The sequence below is a fragment of the Crocodylus siamensis genome, chromosome 12 (assembly GCF_052110815.1).
Source record: "Crocodylus siamensis isolate JL-2025a chromosome 12, ASM5211081v1, whole genome shotgun sequence".
Taxonomy (NCBI): Eukaryota; Metazoa; Chordata; order Crocodylia; family Crocodylidae; genus Crocodylus; species Crocodylus siamensis.
The window spans coordinates 49,267,085-49,291,047 of record NC_143406.1 but is presented as its reverse complement, the minus strand read 5'-3'; the positions used below and the strand labels follow the sequence as shown (position 1 = coordinate 49,291,047).

At 44.2% G+C, this 23,963-nt stretch overlaps 1 protein-coding gene across 7 annotated transcripts in view; it reads left to right on the top strand.

Annotated features, from left to right (window-relative positions):
- The window catches only part of ARHGAP17 (Rho GTPase activating protein 17), a 62,612-nt gene extending 38,744 nt beyond the window's left edge, over positions 1-23,868 (top strand). For 2 of the 7 annotated variants that reach the window (XM_090023647.1, XM_090023645.1), the window contains exons 4-21: positions 574-650; positions 944-1,055; positions 1,678-1,754; positions 2,110-2,221; positions 4,056-4,124; positions 4,281-4,362; positions 6,634-6,761; positions 7,226-7,337; positions 7,859-7,940; positions 8,350-8,430; positions 9,342-9,455; positions 10,012-10,103; positions 10,234-10,390; positions 10,556-10,573; positions 11,771-12,013; positions 15,245-15,414; positions 15,916-16,542; positions 22,944-23,868. In XM_090023647.1, the coding sequence (XP_089879773.1) occupies positions 574-650; positions 944-1,055; positions 1,678-1,754; positions 2,110-2,221; positions 4,056-4,124; positions 4,281-4,362; positions 6,634-6,761; positions 7,226-7,337; positions 7,859-7,940; positions 8,350-8,430; positions 9,342-9,455; positions 10,012-10,103; positions 10,234-10,390; positions 10,556-10,573; positions 11,771-12,013; positions 15,245-15,414; positions 15,916-16,542; positions 22,944-23,074 (2,484 nt within the window). In that variant the 3' untranslated portion in view covers positions 23,075-23,868. Of the gene's footprint in view, positions 1-573; positions 651-943; positions 1,056-1,677; positions 1,755-2,109; positions 2,222-4,055; positions 4,125-4,280; positions 4,363-6,633; positions 6,762-7,225; positions 7,338-7,858; positions 7,941-8,349; positions 8,431-9,341; positions 9,456-10,011; positions 10,104-10,233; positions 10,391-10,555; positions 10,574-11,770; positions 12,014-15,244; positions 15,415-15,915; positions 16,543-17,474; positions 17,499-19,734; positions 19,781-22,943 lie in introns of all 7 variants that reach the window. The other 5 variants (XM_090023648.1, XM_090023650.1, XM_090023646.1 and 2 more) reach the window with 5 other exon arrangements.
- Positions 23,869-23,963: the final 95 nt, after the last annotated feature.

Sequence of the window (23,963 nt, the reverse complement as noted above, 5' to 3'; positions counted from 1 at the left end):
ATGGGCGGGGAAGCTTCTCATAATAAGTGTCAAGCAACAAGTTTTGGATTGTCTTGTACTTGCAACACTATTGGCCAGTTTTCTTTGAGCTGCTTGTTCTGTATAGATCAGGTAAAAAGGAAGGGGGCATTTCAGTAGAGTCACTGAGAGCAACTGTGCCATGTGCTCAGTGTTCAGATCTGACTGGTGTGAGATTTTTCTGTAAGAAGTTTCACTTGACTTTCACAAATTGTGTACGCTTAAATGCTTTTAACCAGTGATGATGTGCAAGAGGTAAATCTTGCCAACTGATTGATATAGTCAGTCTTCTCCTGAGAGCCTTGGAAAAAGGTGGCTTAGCATTGGAGCTGGTCTTTCACCATAGGCATATGGCACCCAAATGGTAGCAAAAAATAGCAAGCGTCACTTTTTAAGGTAATCCAGATCAGCACCTGGTTTTGGGACTGGACTTTATAAGAGCTAAAGAAAAAAATAGTTCAGTAGAAGGTACAGGAAGAAGAACTTTAGGAGAGATATATTAGAACAGCATGTAAGGGGAGGAGGCAAAATACTTATATCTCTTCTGCTCTACAGAAAAAACTTCCTTTAACGGCTCTTGCTCAGAATATGCAAGAAGGGTCTGCCCAGCTAGCTGATGAAACTCTGCTGGGGTAAGTGTCTGGTTCTCAATGAAGCTGTGATCCATCACTGACTGGAGTTTTCTGGTAATAGAGTTTTTAAGTATTGGAAAGCTCTCTTAAAATAAAAGATAACATTTAATTTTGTTTAAGTACTGCATTCTGAAGACTAAACTCATAGTGTTTAGCTTAGCACTGTAGTCTCTTGTCCTAGCAAAACTCACACTTGTAGCATTCTCAATTTTTTTAATTTTGTATTCTTTAGTCTGAGATCTGTAGTAATTCAGACTCCACAGTGACTTCCTGTGCTCTCTTCTTTTACACAGGAAAATGTTGGATACTTGTGGTGACGCAGAGAATAAACTAGCAATAGAGCTTTCTCACCACGAGGTACAAATTGAAAAAGAAATCTTGGAACCACTGTTCCAACTCACAGAGGTAGGTTGCTTCAGCCCACTTCAGCAAATAAACCTGACTTCATTTTACTGAGCAAAGTAAGCTAGATATGGCGTGGACTGGCTTGTGTGAAAAGATAAGAAACAGCTTGATCAGGGGACAGCAGGGCAGGCCCTATGAGGAGAGGCGATGGGACCTGAACCCGTTCAGCCTCCACAAGAGAAGGCTGAGGGGGATCTAGTGGCCTGTTATAAATTAGTCAGGGGGGATCAGCAGGCATTGGGGGAATCACTATTTCCCCTGTGGACTGCCAGGAGTGACCAGGAATAACGGTCACAAGCTGGCAGAGGGCAGGTTTAGGCTAGATATCAGGAAGCGCGGCTTCACGGTCAGGGCGGCTAGGATCTGGAACCAACTTCCAAGAGAAGTGGTGCTGGCTCCTACCCTGGGGGTTTTTAAGAGAAGGTTGGATGAACATCTTGCTGGGGTCATTTGACCCCAGTATTATTTCCTGCCATGGTGGGGGGTCGGACTAGATGATCTGCTCAGGTCCCTTCCGACCCTAGAAACTATGAAACTTATTAACATAACATAGGATTGAAATAACTTAATTTTTTTAGAGTGTTTGTTCAAATGAAAATAAACAGTAAATGTCTGGTTTCAGGGAGAAATTCCCAACATTCAGAAGCTGAGGAAGCAGCTTGCAAAGCTGGTGTTGGACTGGGATTCTGCTAGAGCCAGGTAAGAAATGACTTCAACTACTGGTAAATTGCATGGTAAGTGTTGATTTTACAGTGAAGTCTTCTCATTCCCGACATTCCTCTAGCGTTTGTGTCTAATTCACTGTTGTATACATGTGAACACTTAGAGGAAAATTAGCTAAACCTAAAGCTTCAAGCTGTACAAAAAAGACATGACTTTTTGCACTATATAGGTCAGGTTCTTGAATCTTGGGTAGTCACCTCCCAGCATAGATAGGAAAAAAATAGTGATTCTTAAGTCTACTCTGCTTGATGTAGAGAGAGACGGTCAGTTACATTTTTATTAATAAACCTAGCATAATCTCCACAGAATAACTGAAGCCTCTCTTCTGCAGGTATAACCAAGTCCACAAGACTTCAGGAACTAATTTTCAAGTGCATCCCTCAAAAATTGATTCCCTTAAGGAAGAGATGGATGAGGCTGGAAACAAAGTAGAGCAGTGCAAGGTATGGGTTAATCTGCAAAATCTCTCCTTGGTTATACCTGTCAATAGCAACATAATTGTTACATCTGATCCCCTAAACTCCTTCCTTGGCACTATCTTCACAAACTGTAAGTGGTGGTAATTATCATAAAGCAATGCATCTTTAAGAGTTGCATCAAGTCAAGTGAGTCATTTTCTATATCCCTTTAGCTTAAAGAAAATGTTTATTTCTGAGGTCAGAGGTATTTTACCACTCTTCCATAGGTCAGGTGTGGTGTAGTCCATTCGATAAGTAAAATGTTGCCCCAGGCTGTCTTCCCAAAAATGAACTTGATTTTGGTGATCTGTTGACTTTTGGATCTGTAAGACTGTGACCAGTAGAGATGGGCTGGTGTTTCTATTACAGCTTCTAGGTTTGGGCTGTGGTGTCCAGTGCATGCACATGCAGCTGTTGCATATCCATCAGATGCCATCTACTAGGGGTGTGCAAAGTGGCCTGTATTCAGATCTGATTGGGCCTGATTCAGGGGACAGTGTTTCGATGTGTTGATTCGGATCACTGTCCCAACTTGATTCGGCCAAATCCAAATCTGAAGGTTCCCTTCCAATTTGGAGAATCAGCGATTCAGATGTAGACACAGCTTTAAATTCTTTTCTACATAGCTTGAGGTACTAGGCGCGGCTTGTGAAAGCTGGGGCGGATAGAGCGTCCCACAGGAGTGCGTGTGGGGAGCAGGGGAGCCTGCATGCTCAGCAGTGGACCTGGAAGTAGACCAGAAGTACTTTCAGGTCTGAAAATGAGCACTTGGGGAACCCTGCGTGCGCCTTTGCCCCCAGCTCAGCAGTCAACCACTGGGGGACCCTGGGTGTCCACCTCCCTAGACCCAGGAGGCACCAGTTGCCAGGGGCGTGTCCATGGTGGACCTGGAAGTGCTTCTGGTCCACTTCCGGGGCCACCACCGAGCACTCTGGGGACCCCCCCTCCACGCTTCCGTGGGATGCTCCATCTGCCCCAGCACCTCAGCATTTTGCGAGTCACCTGGTACCTTGAGGTACGTAGAAAAAACACAAAACTGTGTCTATGTCCAAATCATCAAATCTCTCCAGATCGACTCAGAGGGTTCTGATTCGATTCAGAGAGATTAATGGGGCTCCAGATTTTGATTCTGATTCAGAGATTCAGCCGGTGAATTGGGTCGAATCTCTGCTGAATCGAATCAGCAACTGAAACTTTGTACAGCCCTATTAACTACATGGAGATTTCAAGCCAGGGACCTAGGTGATGCTGTCAGTGTCACAGGCTTCCAAACCTCACACTGAAGATTTCTGACCAGGCTTTGTTTGCTTAAGATACTTTAGCATTTTGATTTTTCCACTTGATTACAAAGTCATCAAGAAATATTGCATCTTGCTGTTGTGGTGTGGGGTAGAAAATGTTGAGGAAGGTATGTTTTTTTGTTTGTTTGTTTGTTTTTTTAAATAGCCAGTTCTTTACATGCATGTAAAATACACTCCCATGGTGGCTGCTAAATGTAACAAACAACAGCCCTTGCTGTAGTGGGTGGAAACAAACTTGAGCAAAATCCAGTTGCTTAAAGATGCTCTCAATGTTGCCACAAGTGATAGGTTTTCCTTGCAATCCATAGTGGACATGTGAATTTCTGGTAAGCTAAATATATTCTTCAAACAGCCTTTTTCTGCTGTCAGCCCTACCATGTGTAAAGCAAATGATGGCAATGCTGAACCATTTGATTCTTACAGTGTAGACTAAGTGGTTTATGTTAAATTACCAGCTAGGCTTCTTACCGTTTTTTTTCCCCCCCCCTCCCCTCCGCTCCCCCCCCCCCCAATCAAAGGACCAACTTGCAGCAGACATGTATAACTTTGTATCCAAAGAAGGGGAGTATGCAAGATACTTTGTCACGGTGAGTGTCGTCTTGTTTGATCAGATTTGGCACTTGTGGAAAACCACTTCATTTTGAAAGATGACATTTTCATGTGCTAAACCTTGTCGTTGTATGTGTGTTCCTCAGAAGCTAACCCTGTTTTTGTTTTTTTTGAAATGTGGGTTTTGTTCTCAGTTATTAGAAGCACAAGCAGATTACCATAGAAAATCATTAGCAGTCTTAGACAAGGTCCTCCCTGAAATTCAAGCCCATCAAGGTAAAGTAACCTGTGCTCTGGCTGATGCTTCTCCTTGCCTGTGCCACCTCTGACCTATATTCTTCTCCCTTCTGGACTCTTGCATGCAGAGCCTGTTTAAAAGGCCATTTTAATCTCTTAACAACGTTACATCCCCCAAAATCCTTCCATCTTTGGCTGCTGCGTTCTCTGGAGCTCCTCCAGCCCTATATTAACACACTAATGTAACATTAAGGGTGGGTCTGTCTGTCTGTCTGAGAGAAAGCAAGGGAAGACTTCTGTAATTAGTTGCACTGATGTGTTCCCTCTCTCTTAACTGGACATAGTGGGAACCTTTCAGTAACCCTTCCCTGGCACACATGCCCCAAAGGGGACTCCTTCATGAGGAAGAAACAAAGTAGGATCCTAAAGTACCAGCATTATGGGATTTGAATTCCAAGGACCTCCCCCAAACTTTGCAAAGCTGATTATGCTCCCCCGCAAAAGCATCCCTTCTCCACATGTTCATATTGTACTGCAGCTACTTCTTGGCTACTGAGCTCTGGCTTATTTGAAGCGTTCAGGACTGCAGTGCAGGCCTCCCTCACCCATGAGGGTACAAGTGAACAAGAATTCTTTATCTCTTTTCGGTGCTATCAAGTTATGCATTAGTCAACTTGAGCTTAGGCTTGGACCTTGCCCTTGGCTTACCGTATGGTGTGGAGATGCGCTGTGTGCTGTCGCACATAGAAACCTGGAACAGAAGCTGCCATCCTAAGCATTATTCTTATCAGCATGGTGCTTACTATGAGCACTGAAGTCACAAATACTAAAGGACTGTATTGAACAAAATCTGAGACAAGGGTGTCATCTGAACCATGTGTGCTGATAGTTCAGCAGAGTGTTTTGGGCTGTGGATCAAATGGAAGGTCTTAATGCCCCCAAAACAAGGAAATGATAACTGCTAGAAGCATGGCATGTAATATCTGCTCTTCAGTGCCCCTGATGGAAGGTACTGTTTAGCAGAGTAGTGAAACCAGTAGTTTCATGGTGGAACATTATGGACTAGTGAGGTCAATTCTCTACTTGAGGGAAATAGATCTGATTGTATTGGATTGCTTCCTCACTGATTAATTAGCTAGTGTGTACAGCACTTGAGAAGCCAAGTACTGCACAAGTGTTAGGTATTACATCAGCACTTGGAAAGCATGCTGGGAAGCAGTGTGGTTCGGGAGATAAGAGCTGGGGCTGGGAGAAAATGCCTTTGCTTCTATCCTAGCTCAGCTCTCAGTTGCTGTAACTTTGAATGAGTCACTTAAAGCTGTCTGCACTTCCCTTCTGCCGCTACTTGCTAAATTGGGGATGATAAATGCTTATTTGCCTCTGAAGTGCTGGGCAGTCTATGAATGAAAAGCGCTAAAACCCAAGCAGTGGTGATGCAGTTCATACATATGGCATGTGTAACCTGCTGGTATCTTACAAAACATGGTGTCTCAGGCTTTTTTCCTTCCCCTTTAAAAGAAATGGTGCTTGGATACTAACAGTCATGTAATGCTTTCACATCTTCATTTGTCAATTGTGACAGCTCAAAAGTACTGGGGGAAATAAGCTAATTCTAAGGGGCAAGGAGAGTCAGCCTTCTGTGAGGAAGACCTTTTGTCAAAATTTTGCTTAAAAAAATGCAACCAAGAGTAAAATTTTAAAGCTGCTTTGAATGCTTTTTGGAAACAGATGGATGGGGTTTAGTACTGGAACAGTGACAGACCCTTAAATATGGTGATTCTGTTAGAGATACTGGGGCTACTAACATACATGACTCTTGCCATCAATAGTAGGCTTTGCATTTGGCCTAACGTGCACTATGCCAGCTGCAGGTACAATCCTATTACAGGCAGCCCGGCCAAGCAATAAGAAATTGTCCTGAGCAAAAACAAAAATACTTTTTCTTTTTTTTTTCCTTAAAGGGCCAAAAATCTATGCATCTGAATTATTATAGTAAATCAGAATTAATTTCAACTGAAAACCAAACACAAGTTAGTACATTTACCTGGTGGATATAACATCTTCCAGCTACACAAGAATAATTAATTTGATAAGCCACCCAAAGAGAGGTGGACAAGAGGTTTACTGTCTTGCTCACACCTGCAAGCTTTTCTCTTTTCTCATGACCAAAGAGACTTTGCAAATCAAAGGCTGCAATACTTGTAATTACATTCTTGTGATCACACTTGATTTTCTTCTAAACCTCTTTGGAGCATAGTTCAAGTTGTTCCCTTCACCATGTTGCTCAGTGTTTTGCTACTCTCTAACTAGACAAATGGACAGAAAAGCCAGCCTTTGGAACACCCCTGGAGGAGCACCTCAAACGCAGTGGTCGTGAAATTGCACTCCCTATTGAGGCTTGTGTTATGATGCTCTTGGAAACAGGAATGAAAGAAGAGGTAGGAACTTCTGCAAACTGGACAGTAAACTTTTTCTCTTGTGTAAAAGGTCTTAAGAAGAGGCAAAGCCCAGTCAGTATAACTGTTGAGGAAGGGGTTAGCGTCCGTGTAAGCAAGCCTGCATGGCACACAAATGCAAGGGTGTTTTGTCCCCTTGTGTAACTTAGCCTTTCCTGACAGGAAAACCCACCCATCCCCACAACTTCTTCAAATGTATTTGGGAACGAAATGGGACTAACTTGAATGTGAAAATGCAGAGATGGAGACAGTGGAGGGGAAGGTGTTGTGTGGTTATTGAACCAGCATTGATATGTCAAAGCTAACTTCACTTTGCAGACACAAAAAAGACATGAATCTTGTAACTGTTGCAAGAAGGAAGGTTGTCACTGCATTGTTGTAACTGGTTTTAATGACAGTATGTCAGCTGTCAGTCATGGGAACTGATCCTTGCTCTCATGATGTAGGGCTTATTCAGGATTGCTGCCGGAGCCTCCAAACTGAAGAAGCTGAAAGCTGCATTGGACTGTTCCACTTCCCAGCTTGATGAATTCTATTCGGACCCTCATGCTGTAGCAGGTAGCATGACCATTTTGAATCGTATCCCTTATGCCTTTCATTTGTCATTGGCATGTTACAATATTGAGACATTTTTGTAGATAAAAACTGTAAATGCAAGTAGTATGAACCCTCCAGCCCAATGCACCAGTGTTGCAGAGATCAAGTGTAGGGCACGCATACCAGGCACACGTGGAATATTTATTTCTGTAAGGCCTAAGCAGTATTCAAAATTCAGGTGGCTTGCATTCATACCAGTGTCATGTTTCTTCTCATGACAGAGGTCTGAGTCCAGAGCCATGCGCAGCTGAAGCTGCAGTTTCAGTCCATAGAGTCATTTTGAAATTCTAAAGAAGTTGGTGGTGGTGCTGATTACTGTAGTAACCGGGAGGCCCCATTGCTGGGTTCTGGACAGACGCACTGTTGAAATGTGTCTCTGCACAAACTTCAGCAGGGCTTGGCAACAGCGTAAGGGTCTGGCCGCAAGACTGAGGTCAGCGTTTCAAATGGCTGAGATGCCCATTCTCCTGGTCTGTTTGCAGGTGCCTTGAAGTCCTACTTACGAGAGTTACCGGAACCCTTAATGACCTACAGCCTCTATGAGGAGTGGACGCAAGTTGCAAAGTAAGAGTGCTGGAAACACAGATGTGAGCAGTGCGTGCGTGAATGGGGCTTTTCTCACTTTCCCTCAAACGCACAGAAAACTTTCCACGTGTACACAGTTGCCCCATCCTTGTTCCATTCCGGCAGGCAATGGCATGCTAAAGGAGTGTACTGCTTTGGTTGTAACTGCACTGAAATGTTTGTTTTACTTGAAGTAGCTTTATACTCCAATATGTGTAAAGACTATTGCTTATTACAGCTAATTAATGGATTTACAAAGCAGTTGATTAAATTTAATGTGCAAAGAGTGGGCTAATTATGCATAAATGAAAACCATAAGGCCTGCACTCTTTGGTAGCAAATAGAATTCCTTCTGGTCCTTTAGACCAGAATTCCTTCTGGTCTAAAGAAGGCTTTATCCTCTCCACAGTGTACAAGACCAGGACAAGAAGCTGCAAGACTTATGGAGAATCTGTCAAAGACTGCCCAAGCATAACCTGGCGAATTTCAGGTGCGTCAACGATTGCTACAGTTCTTAGGACTGTAGTTTCAATAGCAGAAAACAGCCGCTTGCAAAGATTTGGCTTGTCACAGTTTCTAGTTGGATTTATTTTTATTTTTTACTTGGGTAAGTTCCATGTAAGCTTTTGAAAGGACATCCTGTTTGATTAAAGAGTTGGAGAGTATGGATGTTGGCTGTTGAATTGAATAGTGCATTGCATGTGGCAGTTCCTTATGCCCTAATAGCACAAACTGAGCGGAGATAGCGCAGTCCCTGTAGCCTTGCTCCAGTGAAACTTTGACATAGACACTCTAGAGTGTACGTTCTCTGCAAGACTACTCCACATCACTTAGCATTTCTTTCCCTTGAGGCTTTCCAAGTATGGAAGCTGCACCTGGATTCTTTCCTTGCAGTTTATCTCTAGCTGGCTTTCACCCTCAAGGACATGAAATGGATCTCTTCAGCTTTTAGAAGTCTTAAGTGCATAATGGGAAAGCATTTGTTGAAATACGGATTAGCTCACCTTTGTTGAATGTGATTGCAGAGTGCATGATCCATCTGATCTCAGTAAAGTTCAGTAAACATTTGCTTTCGTCCACTTAGTAGGGAAAAATCTTCTATCCTATTAATCGCTTCCCACTGACTTCAGTTTTCATTGATTCATGGGCAAAAAATTGATGGCCACCTGCAAATCATGAAATCTGTTGGTCTCACTTTGCAGTTGTCCTAAAGAGTTCTTGGAAGCTTTGCTTAAAATGCTAGCTTTGCTAATGTGTGTGGTCCTGGTTTGCAGCATCTTCTCAGGTGACATCGTTGATGTAAAAATGACTGTACCCCTTAATCTTTGTGAGATGCTAGCATAGTCCTGTGTGGTACACTTCTACCGTAACTGCTTAAGGACATATGTTTCATTTTTATAGGTATTTAATCAAATTCCTGGCAAAGCTCTCACAGAACAGTGACATAAATAAAATGACTCCCAGCAACATTGCGATAGTATTAGGCCCCAACTTGTTATGGGCAAAGAATGAAGGGTAAGTTGTGTGTTTTTGGGTTTTTTTAAACAGCACTTATTGAATGTTAAAGTACCATAGCACCTCTTTATCCTAGATCCCAGTGTGTAAATAATGTAAAGTATCAAGAAGTGGAGAGATTTGTAATCGCATTTCGGAAGCATCTCTCCTCCAGGGAGCTTCATGAAATGTCACACACATCTGTCAGACAGATGTGGTGCTCTTTAGAAATGTGCATTCTGTAAGCTTTGTGATGAAGTCTGCAATACTTGGGAGTGTACTGTTTTGGTTTGTTTTTTGTGGGGTGGCAATTAGACTTGCCATACCCCATTCAACTTGGATTTGCACTTTAAGGCATGCAAAACAAATGCCCTTTACCCACGGAAAGGCACCTTATGCTCAAAAGCATGCCAAAATTTCTCCCAACTAAGTGGTTGGTCTCAAAAGGTATACTACCCACAATTTCTTGGACCACCATATAGCTACACTCCAACACTACCAAACACACTTAATGGGGTTTTCCCCTTGGAAGAGCTGTCTGTTTCAAAGATTCTGGTCTTCTGAATTTCTTCCCCAGATCTCTTGCTGAAATGGCAGCAGCAACTTCAGTCCATGTGGTAGCAATTATTGAGCCAATCATTCAGCATGCAGTTTGGTTTTTTCCTGAAGGTAAGGACTTCCATTCGTGCAAGGATTTTTGTCAACACTAGTTGCATGATATTCTTGGAGTTAAATTGCCAAGACTGTACATTACCTTGTGTGTTCATGCCTTACCATAGCCTGTCTGTCTTTTGCTCAGAAATTGATTTTAATGTGTCTGGGGCATTTGTCCTGCTTCCTGCTGTTAATTCGAATCACTTGTCTCACACTGGGAATGAGTATGAGTCGGGGACTCAGGAACGGAAGAGGCCGGTCAGCATGGCTGTAATGGAAGGGGATTTGCTGAAGAAAGAAAGGTACGTTGGGCTCTTTACACTGATCTCCAGACACTGGCCTGCACTTGGACAGAACTACTGATGAGTGTAGCTTGACACCTTGTGTGTTGACCTCAGAAGGGGAACTTCATGGAAACCCTCTAGGTAACGTCTTACTGATTTTTATTTCCCCTCATGTTGTTGCAGCCTGAGAAAGGTTCAGAGGTAACGTACTGGTGTTTCCTTCAACATATGCTCTCTGCATGAGAAAAGCCAAGCAGACCATTACTGCTTCTGTTTATCACATTCCCAGCTCGTAGGTTTTGAGTCTCCCAAATCATATTTATACACTTTGAATGGATATCTCTAACTTCTGAATGTTCTGAGGCTTCTGGTTAAAGCCCATGGGCAGAAGTGGTGTTATCTGGTGCCTTCATGATAAAAGACTTCTGATTTGATGATAGTAAAAGATACCACAGCAGATACTACAATTCACTAAAACTGTGCTGTGTCCCCCATGTAACATGTAGTGTGGAAGCTCGTTTGTTGTCATTTGTATCTTGAGTATTGAAGCATTGTGCTGTTATTTTAAGCTCTTCATGCAAATGTTAAAACAGTAACAATTTAACTATGGTTAGACATGCAAATGTATTGGCTAATTTGCATTTATCAGTTATTTGAATTGGATTTCCCTGCTCTCCTGTACTGAACAGCATTGGCTGGGGGAGAGAGGAGGGAATCAAAAATGAATTCAAAGTTCCCTTTAACTCGTTGTAGTGAACTTTAACAGTGCTTCGTAAGTTTGAAGTTGTGCTGTCTGTTGGAATTCCAGTCCGTTTACCCATAGTTAAATAAGGACCTGTACTTCTTTCCTTTTTTCATGTTTTTAAACCAAGCATATTTATAGAAGTGTATATCCGCATTCTAACATCTGTTGTCAAATGTATGTAATGACTCAAAGAATGCCTGTTAAGGGGGGGAAAAAGCTGCAAACTATAATGAAAAAATTATTATAGGAAATTTCAGGTTGGCAGGGACCTCAGGAGGTCACATCTAGTCCAATTCCCTGCTCCAACCAGGACCAGCCCCTACCTGGGTGCTGAAGGTAACTTATTAACACGGTAAAACTACCAAGCAGAGCAGCTGGACCTTGCTGCTGCTATCTGTCTTCAAAACCAAATTGAAGCTGAATCCCAGGGACATGTGTCTGCCCTCTGTGTGGATAAGCCCAGTCGCATTGCATGTCTTAACACTAATGGTGTTCATGTAGGAAGTTGAAGCTTTCCCTGTTGCTGCTTTGCATGTACTGAGCAACAGGGGTTGCTGCTGTTTTCTGTGCATTATAACATGTGGTATCGCCCTGTTGCTCAGTGTACCTGGAGTTGGCTTGCATGGTGTGTTTACTCTTTCTTCTCTCTGTAGCTTTGGTGTCAAGGTTATGGACTTCCAAGTGAATCCTCGGAGATGTGGCACTATAAATAGAAAGCACACATCCCCAGCTTTCCAGCCACCGCTCCCACCTACGGAGGCTGGCACGCTGGCTCAGCTCGGAGCAGAGCAGCATTTGCAGGGTGCTGTGGCTGAAACCAGCCCAGTGGGTGCTGCTTTTGCTCCCTCTGCTGGCACAGCAGAACAGTTACCGAGTCAAGGAAATGAGGATGTCAGGTAAGCAGGACAGCTTCTGCTGGCGTCCGCTAAGGGCCCGCTCCTTCAGCAACAAACTGACCTGCCACGTGGCCGTCAGCTAGGTTCTGCCACTTCAGTGATCGCCCTCTTTTGTGTGAGGTGCCTTGCGCTGCACGAGGAGAAAACGCTGCACAAGAGATGTTTTGTGCTCAACACTAATTACACCAAAGCCTGTCTCTCGAGGAGAGTTCTCAAACTGCATGCTCCCTGTGCTCCTGGCTGATCTCTTCAGGTCCCGCTCCTGCAATCTTTGCCGTCCGCATGGTGGTCAGTTTATTGCTGAAAGAAACAAAGCTATCTGTGGCAATAGTGGAAGCTTATAGGTTTTGTCTCTCGTTTCATATTAATAACTTGGATTTATGCCTCACTTGTCTTTAGTACGTGTTAGCTAGTAGAGGAACAGATTTGCTTCTAACCAGCAACTCAGAAGTCAGTTTATCACTCTTCAGCATCAGAATTTCTTGAGTGTGATGCTCTTTAAGTTTCTGCCACTTAATTACTGGGAAATTGCAGGCAACCATTACCTTTTTTTTTCAAGTTGTCATGAACTTTGATTTGAAGACCAATAGCAATAGATTGGTCCCTTCCTTTCCATACTTTAGGGTTGAAGCTGTACTTTGCTCTCACTCTTCTGGCAGCTCAAGTGAAAGCTGAGGAATTTAAGTGCCCAAGACTAGTACTTCCCAAGCTTCGGTCCCCTACATCATGACACAGGCTACAAACCATGTTTTTGGAGTAGTCGGAGCAATGATTTTCTTAGTGTATTTTTCTTTCTAGGTGATGCTCTTAGAGATATTAAGAGGCAAATCCATTATGATCACATCTCCAGCTTGGGGAGGCTTGCAATACTTGGGCTGTTACCTGATCAGTACTAGTGGACTGTACAGCATAAAGGGGTTGGGTGTTTATCTTTACAACGATGTACAGGTGGCTTTTTCCTAACTAATTTTGTTTAAAATATATTTGCACCCAAAATATTTTTCTAACTAACATTAATTCTTTAACGGAGTTGGCCTTGTGGGACCCAGAACTTTGGATTCCTGTTACAATTCGGTTTTTCCCCAGTACCAAGGAGAGGTGAACAGATTGGCTCGTATTCATGGTAGTTAAGAGAGCCTGCCACCAGCCTGTCTGCTGTGCTTGTGTGCGCTTGACACACAGGGGGAGGGAAGTGGGTTGCATCTTATAAGCAAAAGTGATTGACCACATAGCTCGTTCTGCCCTTTCCTGTGAGGCAGGAATGGAGCATGAGGGGATTTCAGGAGAGAGGATTTGATTTGCGCAGCATGTGGGGAAGAAAGTCACAAATGGGTTGGGACAATGGACGGCTCCACTACACGCAGCGTGTTCACAGTATAGTTTTCTTCCCAGTTCCATTGTCCTTATTCCCCAGTTCCTTTTACTCCTTCCTCCTGGAATTGGGCTACATGCCTCCTCCCTGCCACCAAATGCTGAGATCTTGGAAAGGGCCCCACCTTTCCTTAACATCCGTCATGAGCTTCTGCTACAACAGAATCGAAGAAAATGAGGGGCGGAAGGGACCTCAGGAGGTCACATCCAGTCCAATCCCCAGCCCAACTACATCATCCCAGCCAAAGCTTCGTCTCCCTGGGTTTTGAAACCTCCCAAGGATGGAGCCCTCCTCATCCCCTCCAAGAAGACTTCAGCAGTGGTCTCTCTCTCTCAAGCAGGTCTGAAGGCAGCTCTTCTGGGAGCTCTCTGGAGCTCTTGAAGAAAGGAGACGACTGCTTCTTTGGCAGGCAGCTTCAGCTGCTCTCCCCGGTGACAGCTGCAGCAAAGTGCTTTCCGTTCTCCTACCTGGGGCCCGGAGCATCGCGCTGCTGCTTGGCTCTCTGCAGACCACAGGGCAATGAGACATGGCAGCGTGTGATGTGTTCAGACCTCCAGCAGCAAGAACCTGCCTGTGCCATCCTAGCACCTCCCGTTTGCTCTTTCCTCAATCTCGTCTTTCATTTAAAATGAGTCTGGGAGGAGAGACCTTGTTACCCCGGGGAGTGCTTGGGAACAAGGAATAACGGCCACAAATTGTTAGAGTAGGTTTAGACTAGACATCCAAAGGCACTACTTCACTGTCAGGGCGACTAGGATCTGGAACCAACTTCCAAGGGAAGTGGTGCTGGCTCCTACCCTGGGGGTCTTTAAGAGGAGGCTCGACATCTACCTGGCTGGGGTCATTTGAGACCAGTTTTCTCTCCTGCCCAGGGCAGGGTGTTGGACTAGAAGATCTACAAGGTCCCTTCCAACCTTACATCTATGAATCTGTGAGTGGACTGCTGTTTGTTCACACTTCTACTATTTCCCATCTAACTAAGGTCTTCCAGAATCTGCAGAGGCTCTGAAGCAATAGCCTTGAGCATTAATGCTGGTGGCCCAGTGGGGCCAATTTTTTAGCCATGTCTTAGCCCCAAAAAGTGATGGCTGTTTTTCTGTGCTATTCAGTGGAGACTAAGCACTGCTCTCTCTCTTAACTGGCTACGTCCAGATGAAAATGAAATCGAGGTGGGAGATGAGAACAGACCTCCAGCCAACCCCAGTGAGGTGAAGGAATTCCCTGTGCCCACCTTCCTGCCCCCAGAAACCGCACCCAGTGTAATGTCTGCACGCCGTGCTGTGGTCAGTCTGCGACACCAGGGGCTCGGGCCGGGAGTAGTTATCGCAGTGCCTGTCTGCAGGTTGCTTTGTGGTGCTCTGGTAAAATGCAAATTAAGCCTCTTTGCCTGGAGGGCTTTAGACTGAAGTGAGACTGGGGGGTGCAGGGGTGGTAATCGGAGCCCTTATAGGAGCTCTTGTGTTGGGAGCCTGAGGAATGAGATTCAAGGTGGTGCTGCTGCTGCTGCTTCATCGTGGTCCAATACAGCCGATACTTGCATTGTAACGGTAGGTTCAGGTGTCTTTATATGGACAGGTTACAAAAAAGATAGTTCTGGACTGTTGTTTAGGTAGGGATACCGCATGCAGCAGTCGGGGAAGTCTACCCAAGTGAGCAGAGAAATGAGACGGTTGTGAACATGCTCAGCTGTAACTAACAGCTCCCTTTTTAAAAGCACCCTTGTATAGGGCTTGTTTCCAAAAACCTATGTGCGTGGGAGGAAAGTAACTGTTTGTAGGGTAGGCCCAGGAATCGGTGCAGCTTGTTTGGAAGAAGCATTTTTTATAAAAAACACCTCTTGATTCGTTTCTAATTTTCAGTGCTGCCAAGCCCAGGGACACTGTGCCTTCCACGACTCCTCCACCCGTCAGAAACGGTGGGAATATAAGCACTCCCCAGCACCAGCCCCAGTCAGCCAGCGCCCCTAGCCAGCTTTCTGTTAACCCGCCACAGAACGCAGCTGGGCCCAGCCCCCACTCGGTGAGAAGAGGTATGTTGTATTCTTGGCTCCGTCTTCAAACCGTGACCAAATACCTCCTTGGATGTCTGTCATGCCAAATGTGATCCTCATAGCCAGTACTGCCGAAGTAACCAATACCCAATGTCGTCTTTTCTTCTAATCTTCGGTGTATTTGAATGGATGTGTTTGTTTTTTTTTTCTCTCTTCAAGCTCCCTCCACCCCACCCCCCCACATGCACCAACCCAGCTCCAAAGCACACATCTGAACAGTATTGTCCCCATACTTGCTTTCATCCTACTCTCCCATGATGATAAATTGTGCTGTTACCAGCGCTTTAGTGGCAGCACTCCAAGTTGTTTTAGTAACTTTTACTTGCCTACGTGTGGTATCTCTCTGAAGTAACAAAAGGTGGATCCCTAGGGAAGTAACGTCACTTGGCAAGTACGTACAGATGTCCTGTGTGATGTCCCTTGCTTCCCTTTCCAGGCCATGCACCATAACAAACACCTTCTTATTAATGTCTCTTACAGCCGTTAAAAAACCTGCACCCGCACCTCCTAAACCGGCAAATCCACCCCCAGGACAGCCGGGAAGCCCAAGTTCTGCTCCAGCTGCTCAGCCACCGTCAGTGTCTCCAAAACCAACTGCCAGAAGTCCTTCGCCTCCTGGTCAGCATGCAAATGTAGGGACAGCCCAGACCTCTGCTTCTTCCCAAGTTTCTGCTCCTCGGAGATACTCCAGTAGCCTTCCCCCAATACAGGCACCTAACCACCCCCCTCCACAACCCCCCACACAAGCTACTCCTCCGCTGCAGCCAAAACTCAACAGTCAAGCACCTTCTCCACCTGCTGTGTCTAGCACTGAGCATGGACCCGAACACTCGTCCTGTTCGCCACCGCAGACTCCAACGCCTCCTGATACGCCCCCTCTAGGAAAGCACCAAACTAGTTCCTCATTATCTCAGCTGCAGTCGTCCACCCAGGAAACTCCACAGTCTCCATCTCCTCCTCAGACTGGCACACTGCCACGGCCAAGGCCAGTACCCAAACCCAGGAACCGACCTAACGTTCCCCCTCCGCCCCATCCCCCGGCCCCTCACTCGGCTGGAGACGGCGTTCTCACAAACCCCTCTCAAACTGCTTCCAAAATAGTTACTGGTAAGTGGATTCTGTCTACTCTCCATCTCTGAGGGGAGGGGGAAATCTTTTTACAACGATAAATGCCATGTTTAAAGGTAATGATGAATCGTATTAGAATAATTCCTGTAATATATATGTGCCATTAAGGTACAGTTACTAGTTTCCTGTTGAAATGCGCAGCTGCTGCTTACGCTCTATGAGATCACTGAGCAGAAAACGGCCCAGCTCCTTCCAGTGACCAGATGTGTGCATTAATCTGACTTTCCAGATCGGGCAGCAGAGTGTTGCAACAGGACTTGATTACCCAGCTTCGCCCCAATGCATCTGCATCCTAACAGCCAATATTACACTGGGCAGTGGTTGCCAAAATAGCAGATCCCACCCATCTGGAAGGCATAGGCAAGGAGTGTATTTAAGTAAATACATAAGGCAGCTCCTGGTTTTGGGTGCCTTAAAACCACTTTTAATGGACCTTGTACTTTGAAGGGTGAGAATCAGTATTTTCTGAAACCCAGGCTCCTTTTAAGGTATTTCCAGTTGGTCTGCCAAAAATAGCAAATACTTTCTTAGATGGCCTCATGAGAATATATGCATATATTCCTCCCCCACCTCGCTCACTGCTCTTGAGGACTGAGGCAGTACATTGCGCTCCCGGTCGACCACTGAGAAGTAGTACTAGACAGTTTAAAACCCGAAGTGAAAGTATACCTGCTACAGTCGCAAGCATAAAAACTAGCATGTCTGAATTGTTTTTCTCAAGTGTATCATTATTTTAGATCCTTTGAAGGGGAAAGGCAGTGAATGTAATGCTTTTTAAATCTGCTTATATTCATTAACAGTTAAAACCCTTTCCAATGACCTTGCAGCTACCTAGAATAAAAACTAATTCTGTTTTGGAATGCAAAATATATTCTGTTGCCTAACAGCTGTACCCCATGATGCCTTCACAGGTGAGGAAGGTTACTGCGAATAAGGTTTGTACTGATCAGACACCTGCAATACAGCTCAATGCTCCTGCACAGCTATCTTTCTGTAGCTTTGTTTTATACATTTGCTTTGGAGTATGTGCTCTTTGTCACAATTGCACCATAGCTCATTACCACACACCACCCCATTTGCGACAGACATATATATTTGAGACTGTGTTTCATTTCGATATTCTCAGTCCTTTGTGAAACCAGTGTGGAAAAAAATACATATTAACTTTACAACTCTGTTTCTCAACGAACAGCACAAAGAATGTAATTTAAAAGCTTGATGCCACATCTGCCAGAACTACACCTCTCGGGAACCTAGTGTCAAGTAGTAACTTCTTAAAATAGGTCTGTTCTCTTGACTTTTGCCAAGCAGAAGTTGGGTGCAGTCAGCGCAGGCCAACTTTGCCTCTCTTCCTATTTTTGTTTTGATGTAGTTTGTGTTTTGGGGTTTTTTTTACCCTGGGTTTGCAATTGTATTTAACTGCTTGGAACTTATTCATGCAAAGCACACACATCCCTATGCAGAAAAGCACCTGGCAGCATCTCTGTATCCTGGCATGTTGGCATTTGCATTCTGTAAACTCCCTGGCTTCCTTAACAGTGCTGTAGTCTTTATCCAGCTACAAACTGTCTAAAGAACGGATTATTTAGAAGCCTCACAATCCTAATGTAATGCCTCTTGAGATGCTACCTGTTACGGTAGTAACTTTATGGTAGGCTGCAAACTGGGGTGCCCATCTGAACTGAATACCCCCAAATACAGTTAATTCCAGGAAGTGTTTTAAATTGGTATGAAACTGAAGCCTAAACAAGAGAACTACCAATAGCAGCTTGCTTTTAAATGTCTGAAAAGTCAGTTGCTTTAAAAAGCAATTCACCTTTCATGCCTTTTTCCTTCCCCTCCCTTGTCTACAGGTCAGCCTCACTCATGTCATGTCTTCAGAATAACTGCAGCATGTCGCAGCACTGCCCTGGGAAATGCTGGTGCAGCTGAAATGCCGTAAATGAGTTGTTCTGGGGATCAGCCTTTTTCCCCCCAGGATACGTTCGTTTGAGTACTTTGCTTTAGTGGCACCTACTATCTTTTTCCACGTGATTGTAAAATATCTCCTTCATTTGAGGGAATAGCTTTTATTTCTGACAAGCAGCCAGAAAAATTTCAATCGGAGGCTTGTTTTTCTAGTATAGTTAATGCCAAACAAGCATGTAATGAAACAAACTCTTCCCTCTAGCTGGTAGCCACTCAGTGCAGGGATCTGCGCTTTTTGTAATAAAATGCTTACACAAACAAGACTCCCACAACAGAGGGACTGTATGCTGCTCTGTACAGGCAGCCCTGACATTATCAGTGTATAACTGCAGAACATTTCTGCAAATCTCTGCTGGGGGAATTGGACTTCCACTTATTCAAATCAGCGACATGAAGCAGAACTATGTTGTTCTTGCAGTTTGGATCAAATTTTTAAAGCCTCATGGGGAAACCAGTGACTGACACTGTTAACTGCATTATTTCAGATGTGTCAGTCTTAGCATTTCACAGATCAGTGCTGAAAGATGCAAAATATTCAAACAGGCCAAAGTCAGCTGGACAGTGTTTATTGGGCACATCAGTCTGAGAACTGTCCCCGAACAACGCCAGTTGAGGAAAAGGGGAACAGGCTGCGTTCTAGATGAACGCCACAAACACACTCGCTGTTTCAGATTGAACTAGGAGACTGAGAAATAGCTGAAACCTGATGCTTAGCTTCCCCTCTCAGCAGGAGAGGATCATTAAGTTTCCAAACTGAGGCCCGATAGTTGGGATTATGCGTAGAATTTTATCCTGAAATCCTAATTTAACCCAGGACATTGTGCTAGTTGTGAATGTCTGATCTCACTTTCCAGGCATTTCATAGGCACTTATCTTGAAACGGATGCTGTAACTTTCATTAAATTAACTCTCTTGTTGGACTTTTAAATTAATTAATGTATGATGTGTTGCATTTTTGTTTAACCGTAAGATGCATAATAGAGAAAAACTGACTTGCAGGCTGGAAAACTGGATGCCAAACTAAAATTGGCAGAAAACATCTAACGTGAACTGCAACACCTGAAGAGCTCTCAGAGCAGTGGCATACCCAATTCCTCCCTCCCTGCTCTAGACTTCAGTAATGCTTCAAATCCTATTAATAGCTGTAAAATGATAAGCCCGAGAAAAGAATATTCTAATTGGAAATTTTATTAAACAATCTAGATGTTTGACCTGCATTCAGTAGGAACTGAAATTGGAAAGTTTAATGGTAAGGAAAAGGCATATGATTGGCCAAAGCATTGCTAATTCATAATCATGTGTGCACTAATTCCCATTACTAACCAGTCACTGTAACATGGCTTGCTTTGCCATCTAATTAGCACAGCATGCATCAAGAATGGCTCTTCTGTTTTGTGCTTGCTCTTTATTTAACATACTAAATACGTTTGAGACTAAAATGCCCCAAATTGTCATGTTTTGTATCAGTAATGTCACCCTTTGTTTTATCTCATGTGATGGGAATCTGTATGGGTGGGTTTATCACCACGCTACTTGTAAAGAAGCCGTCTACTTTTTACCACTTTGTGTCATAACTAGATACCCTTCGTGCCCTCCTAAGCCCCTTGGTAATAGCTCCACTCCCTTTCCGAATTCATCCTTCACAATGACATAGTCATGGGAAGCTCTCCTGCCCCATGCCTTCTTTCTCAGGTTAAGGCTGTCTTACATGATTCTGTAGATGAGGCTAAACTACAAATGCAGAATCGCAGTAGTAGATGTCTGGGCAGTGTATGAGACCAGGCTAGATTTCCTGAGTCTCTTCCATTTGTGGAAATGTAAGTTTGCTTATCTGCAGTCTGAAAAGACAAAAAGCCTGAAACGTTTCTCATTGCCTCCGCATCCAGTCAGGGACTGGAAACCTTTGCTCTTAGGAGGCTACTGAATAGCATGTCATGTCACTTCTAGTGCCAGCAGTAGGAGAGTGTGGAGCAAGGGAATTGGCCAGTTTTAAGATTCTTAACACCCCCCTCCCTGCACCCCCCAAAAATCCTAACGTTGTGTACTATTTTGGTATTAAAGAGTGGTTTGCTGTGTCCCACAGTGTGCCTATGGTAAAAGCTGAGAACCTTTTAGCAAGATAATGGCCTGCCAGTCTTAAGTTCAGTTCATAATATACTTTGTGGACAAAGGCATTTGCATGTGAGGCTGAGCAAGAATTTGGTCTTCCGAAAATATTGTTACTGGACTTTTTCCCATTGATTTGGAGAAATTATTGATTCCATTGACTCCATCAGTCAGATGATGAGTGTTCCACTCAATGAAACGGGGCGCTATGAGCACACATTCAGTGGATGTAACCAAGACATGTCAAACTGAAAAGAAGAAAAATGTTAGTGGTTCGCTAAAGTTATTGAACTTGCAGCAAGCTTGGGAAAAAGTTGTTTTCTTCTCTTTTGTTTTGCTGTGCATCTTAATTGTTCATTTTACAGCTCTTGAGCTGTTTGGAGTAACTTCATTTGACACCGAGCGTAATGATCCCCTGGGTGCAGTATGGCACTTATTCTTGTGTTGTGCGGAGGAAACCACAGCTTGTCAATTGAAGCTGTGCAGGGAAACGCAGGACAAAAGATGCAGAAACCGGAAGCCTCTTCTTAAAAAAGGGCATGTGGAATTGTTTAATGAGTTAGTGAAGTCTGCAAATTGCTCTCTGCAGAAAGCTGGATCAGTTCAGGACCTTGGCCGAGGTATTGATTCAGCAACTGAAGTGCCATCTGGGAGAGAGCAGTGTCACTTAACTCCTGTAACCTGGAAGTTCAAGAGCATTTCTGTCAACCCCGGGTACAGGATTTGCTTAAATACTTATCGCTGAAAACAGGAAAGAAAGGCTGCACTTGAAGTATTTTAAACCCATTGTTGCCTCTCTCGGCAAATCACTTAGCATCAAGGCTTTAAATTTAAACATGTTAAGTAAATGACACATTTTTGGTTGGGTTTGAAGCTTGGTGCATTTTGGGCTCTTAGGACGGGCTTGTGAAATTGCCTCTTCAAGCTCCTTGAGCTGAGCAACGAATTATAATCTGTATTTGTAGATGCCAGTGTGGTACAGTAGGTGACACTTCACTTCACTTCTCTTCTGAAGCGAGTGCAATGCACAAATATTTTGGATTGGTAGTTAGCCATGCTGGTGCGAAATTGGGCAGAGTGGCACCTTGATCCACCAGTTCAAAGCCATATGCTTTCATAAGCAACAGCCTGCATTGTCAGGCGCTGTGAACACAAGCGGGTTTTGCATTTGAAAGCTTGCCTGACTCTGGTCCAACTATGTAGTTGGGCCAATAAAAGATATTGCCCTAAGAGCTCCCTGCCTCGCATAATTTCTGGCCCATCACAGCTACATCACTCTTACATTACCTTTCACTTGTCAGGTGCGTTCAGAGCATCTCACAAAGTGGGATCATAGGAAAGCAGGGCTGGATCATCCAGTCCAGTGCCCTGCTCAAGGCAGGATCATCCCTAACAAAACTGCTCCAGCCAAGTTTCCGTTTACCTGCTCTTGGAAACTTCCAAGGATGAGGATTCCACAATTGCTCTAGGTGCCTGTTCTAATGCATGACCACCCTTGGGGGCAGAAAGGTCCTCCTCATCTCCAACTTTGTCCCCTGCCTACAGTCGAGTGTATGACTCTGAATTAGTCTATAAGGTGCCACTGCCCTGCCTTCAGCATAAATATTTGGAGTTAACTGTGTTCATTGAAGTTTCCTGATTTCAAGTCCTGGGAGTTTCTATCCTGCTCATCAGTGCAGTGAGTCACTGGAGCTGCAGCGGTGAGGTCTCTACTGTTTCACTTTCTAGCCACCCCTACCAGAGAGGATCGGGACAAAACTCCTGTCACTGATCCAAGACAAGGTGAACCAGAAGACAAGGGAAGGGCCTTGATCCCAGCCATTAATCCCAGTTTCTCTGTTAGTTACTTAATTTCTTCCTCCCTGTATTAAATGATCCTGCTGGTTGCCCACATTGCTTGCCAAAGTGGTTGGAGGGGGAGGGGGGTGCTTGATTGACATTTCCCAGATGCCAAGTTGGTTCTTACTGCTGAATTCCCTTGTTCCTGGCACCTGTCACAGAAGCTAGGAATCTTGCAGGTCATGGTCATCTTGGCTGTGGACCCTTTGATGCTTTCATTGAACCTATGCAATGGTGAATACCTTTCCCTTTTACGTAGGTGACTGACAAGCTGCCCAACCTCAGTCCAGTTCTGAGTTGGCTTATCCCGTTACGTGCACAGATACAGGCCCTTGGTTTGTTGCCCTACCTGCATCTGTTCATCTCCCCCCTTTTTAAGTGCTACTAGCAATCTAGGAGTGGTTAAAATGCCACTGTCCACATGCTGCTCAATTTTGATGCTTTTCCCCCATGTTTTGCCCCCGCAGACTCCAACTCCAGTGCTCAAGAACCACTTAGAGGCCCCTCTTCAGAGCTTCCTGCAGAGTCCACAGGCAAGGAACTGCAAAACCATCTCATGCTGGACATCGACAACGACACGGAAAGCACGGCTCTGTAAAGGAGACAAACTTTCAGCCCTTTCTGCCCTGGTGAGAAGCCAGCGAGTCGAGGCCTAACAGGGAAAAGCTTTTTTTGAAGACGTGGAATTGAACAAAGCTTCCACTTCAGTGTTATCGAGAAGGTAACAGCCATCCAGAAGAAGTTTAATGATCTGTGTCTCGATGCTGGTTTCCAAAATCCGGGATGGAAAGAGCAGATTACTGCAGAGACTTGCATAGGATGCTTAATTGCTGTTAATACAGATGGCATTAGCAGAAGTTCCAAAAGAATAAAGAGCAGTCATTAGCTATTATTTAAAGTGCATGTATTATGGAAATAACCTACTTATTTTGTCACGGTTTAGATTTTTATCCCTAGTCCTTAGACATGGTATTAAAACAGAGATGCCTTGCCAGAGACATTCCCCCTCACTGATTTGCTGCAGACTCTTTGCTAAAGTATGAACCAAAAAAGCCAGAATGCTGGTGGTGACTGCTGGTTATCGGTCACCTGTCAAAACTGTGGATGTATTCTAGTGCCTTGAAGGACTGTCATACTGTAGAAGGAAACTTACTGTATTGTTAATCATTTCATTGCTACCTTAAGTACTGATCATTATCCTTGTTTCCTAGTTATTTGTATTAACCATACCTACTTTTTATGTGAAATTTCATAACCTTGGTTCAAGGTGAAACTGTGGAACTGTTTTTGCTTTCTTTCTAAATTGGTTGAATTGCGAAAGCATTTTGAACGTGTTCGGATTCATCAGTTGGGTGAACCTTTATAAAATTAAAGAATCCTCTCTTTTTGTCACTGGAAGGTTTGCTTTTTCTACTCCCCAAAAAACCTCTCCCTGTCATTGCCTCCAGAAAGCAGGATTTCTGCTGCTCCATTGCTGCCTTTGAACC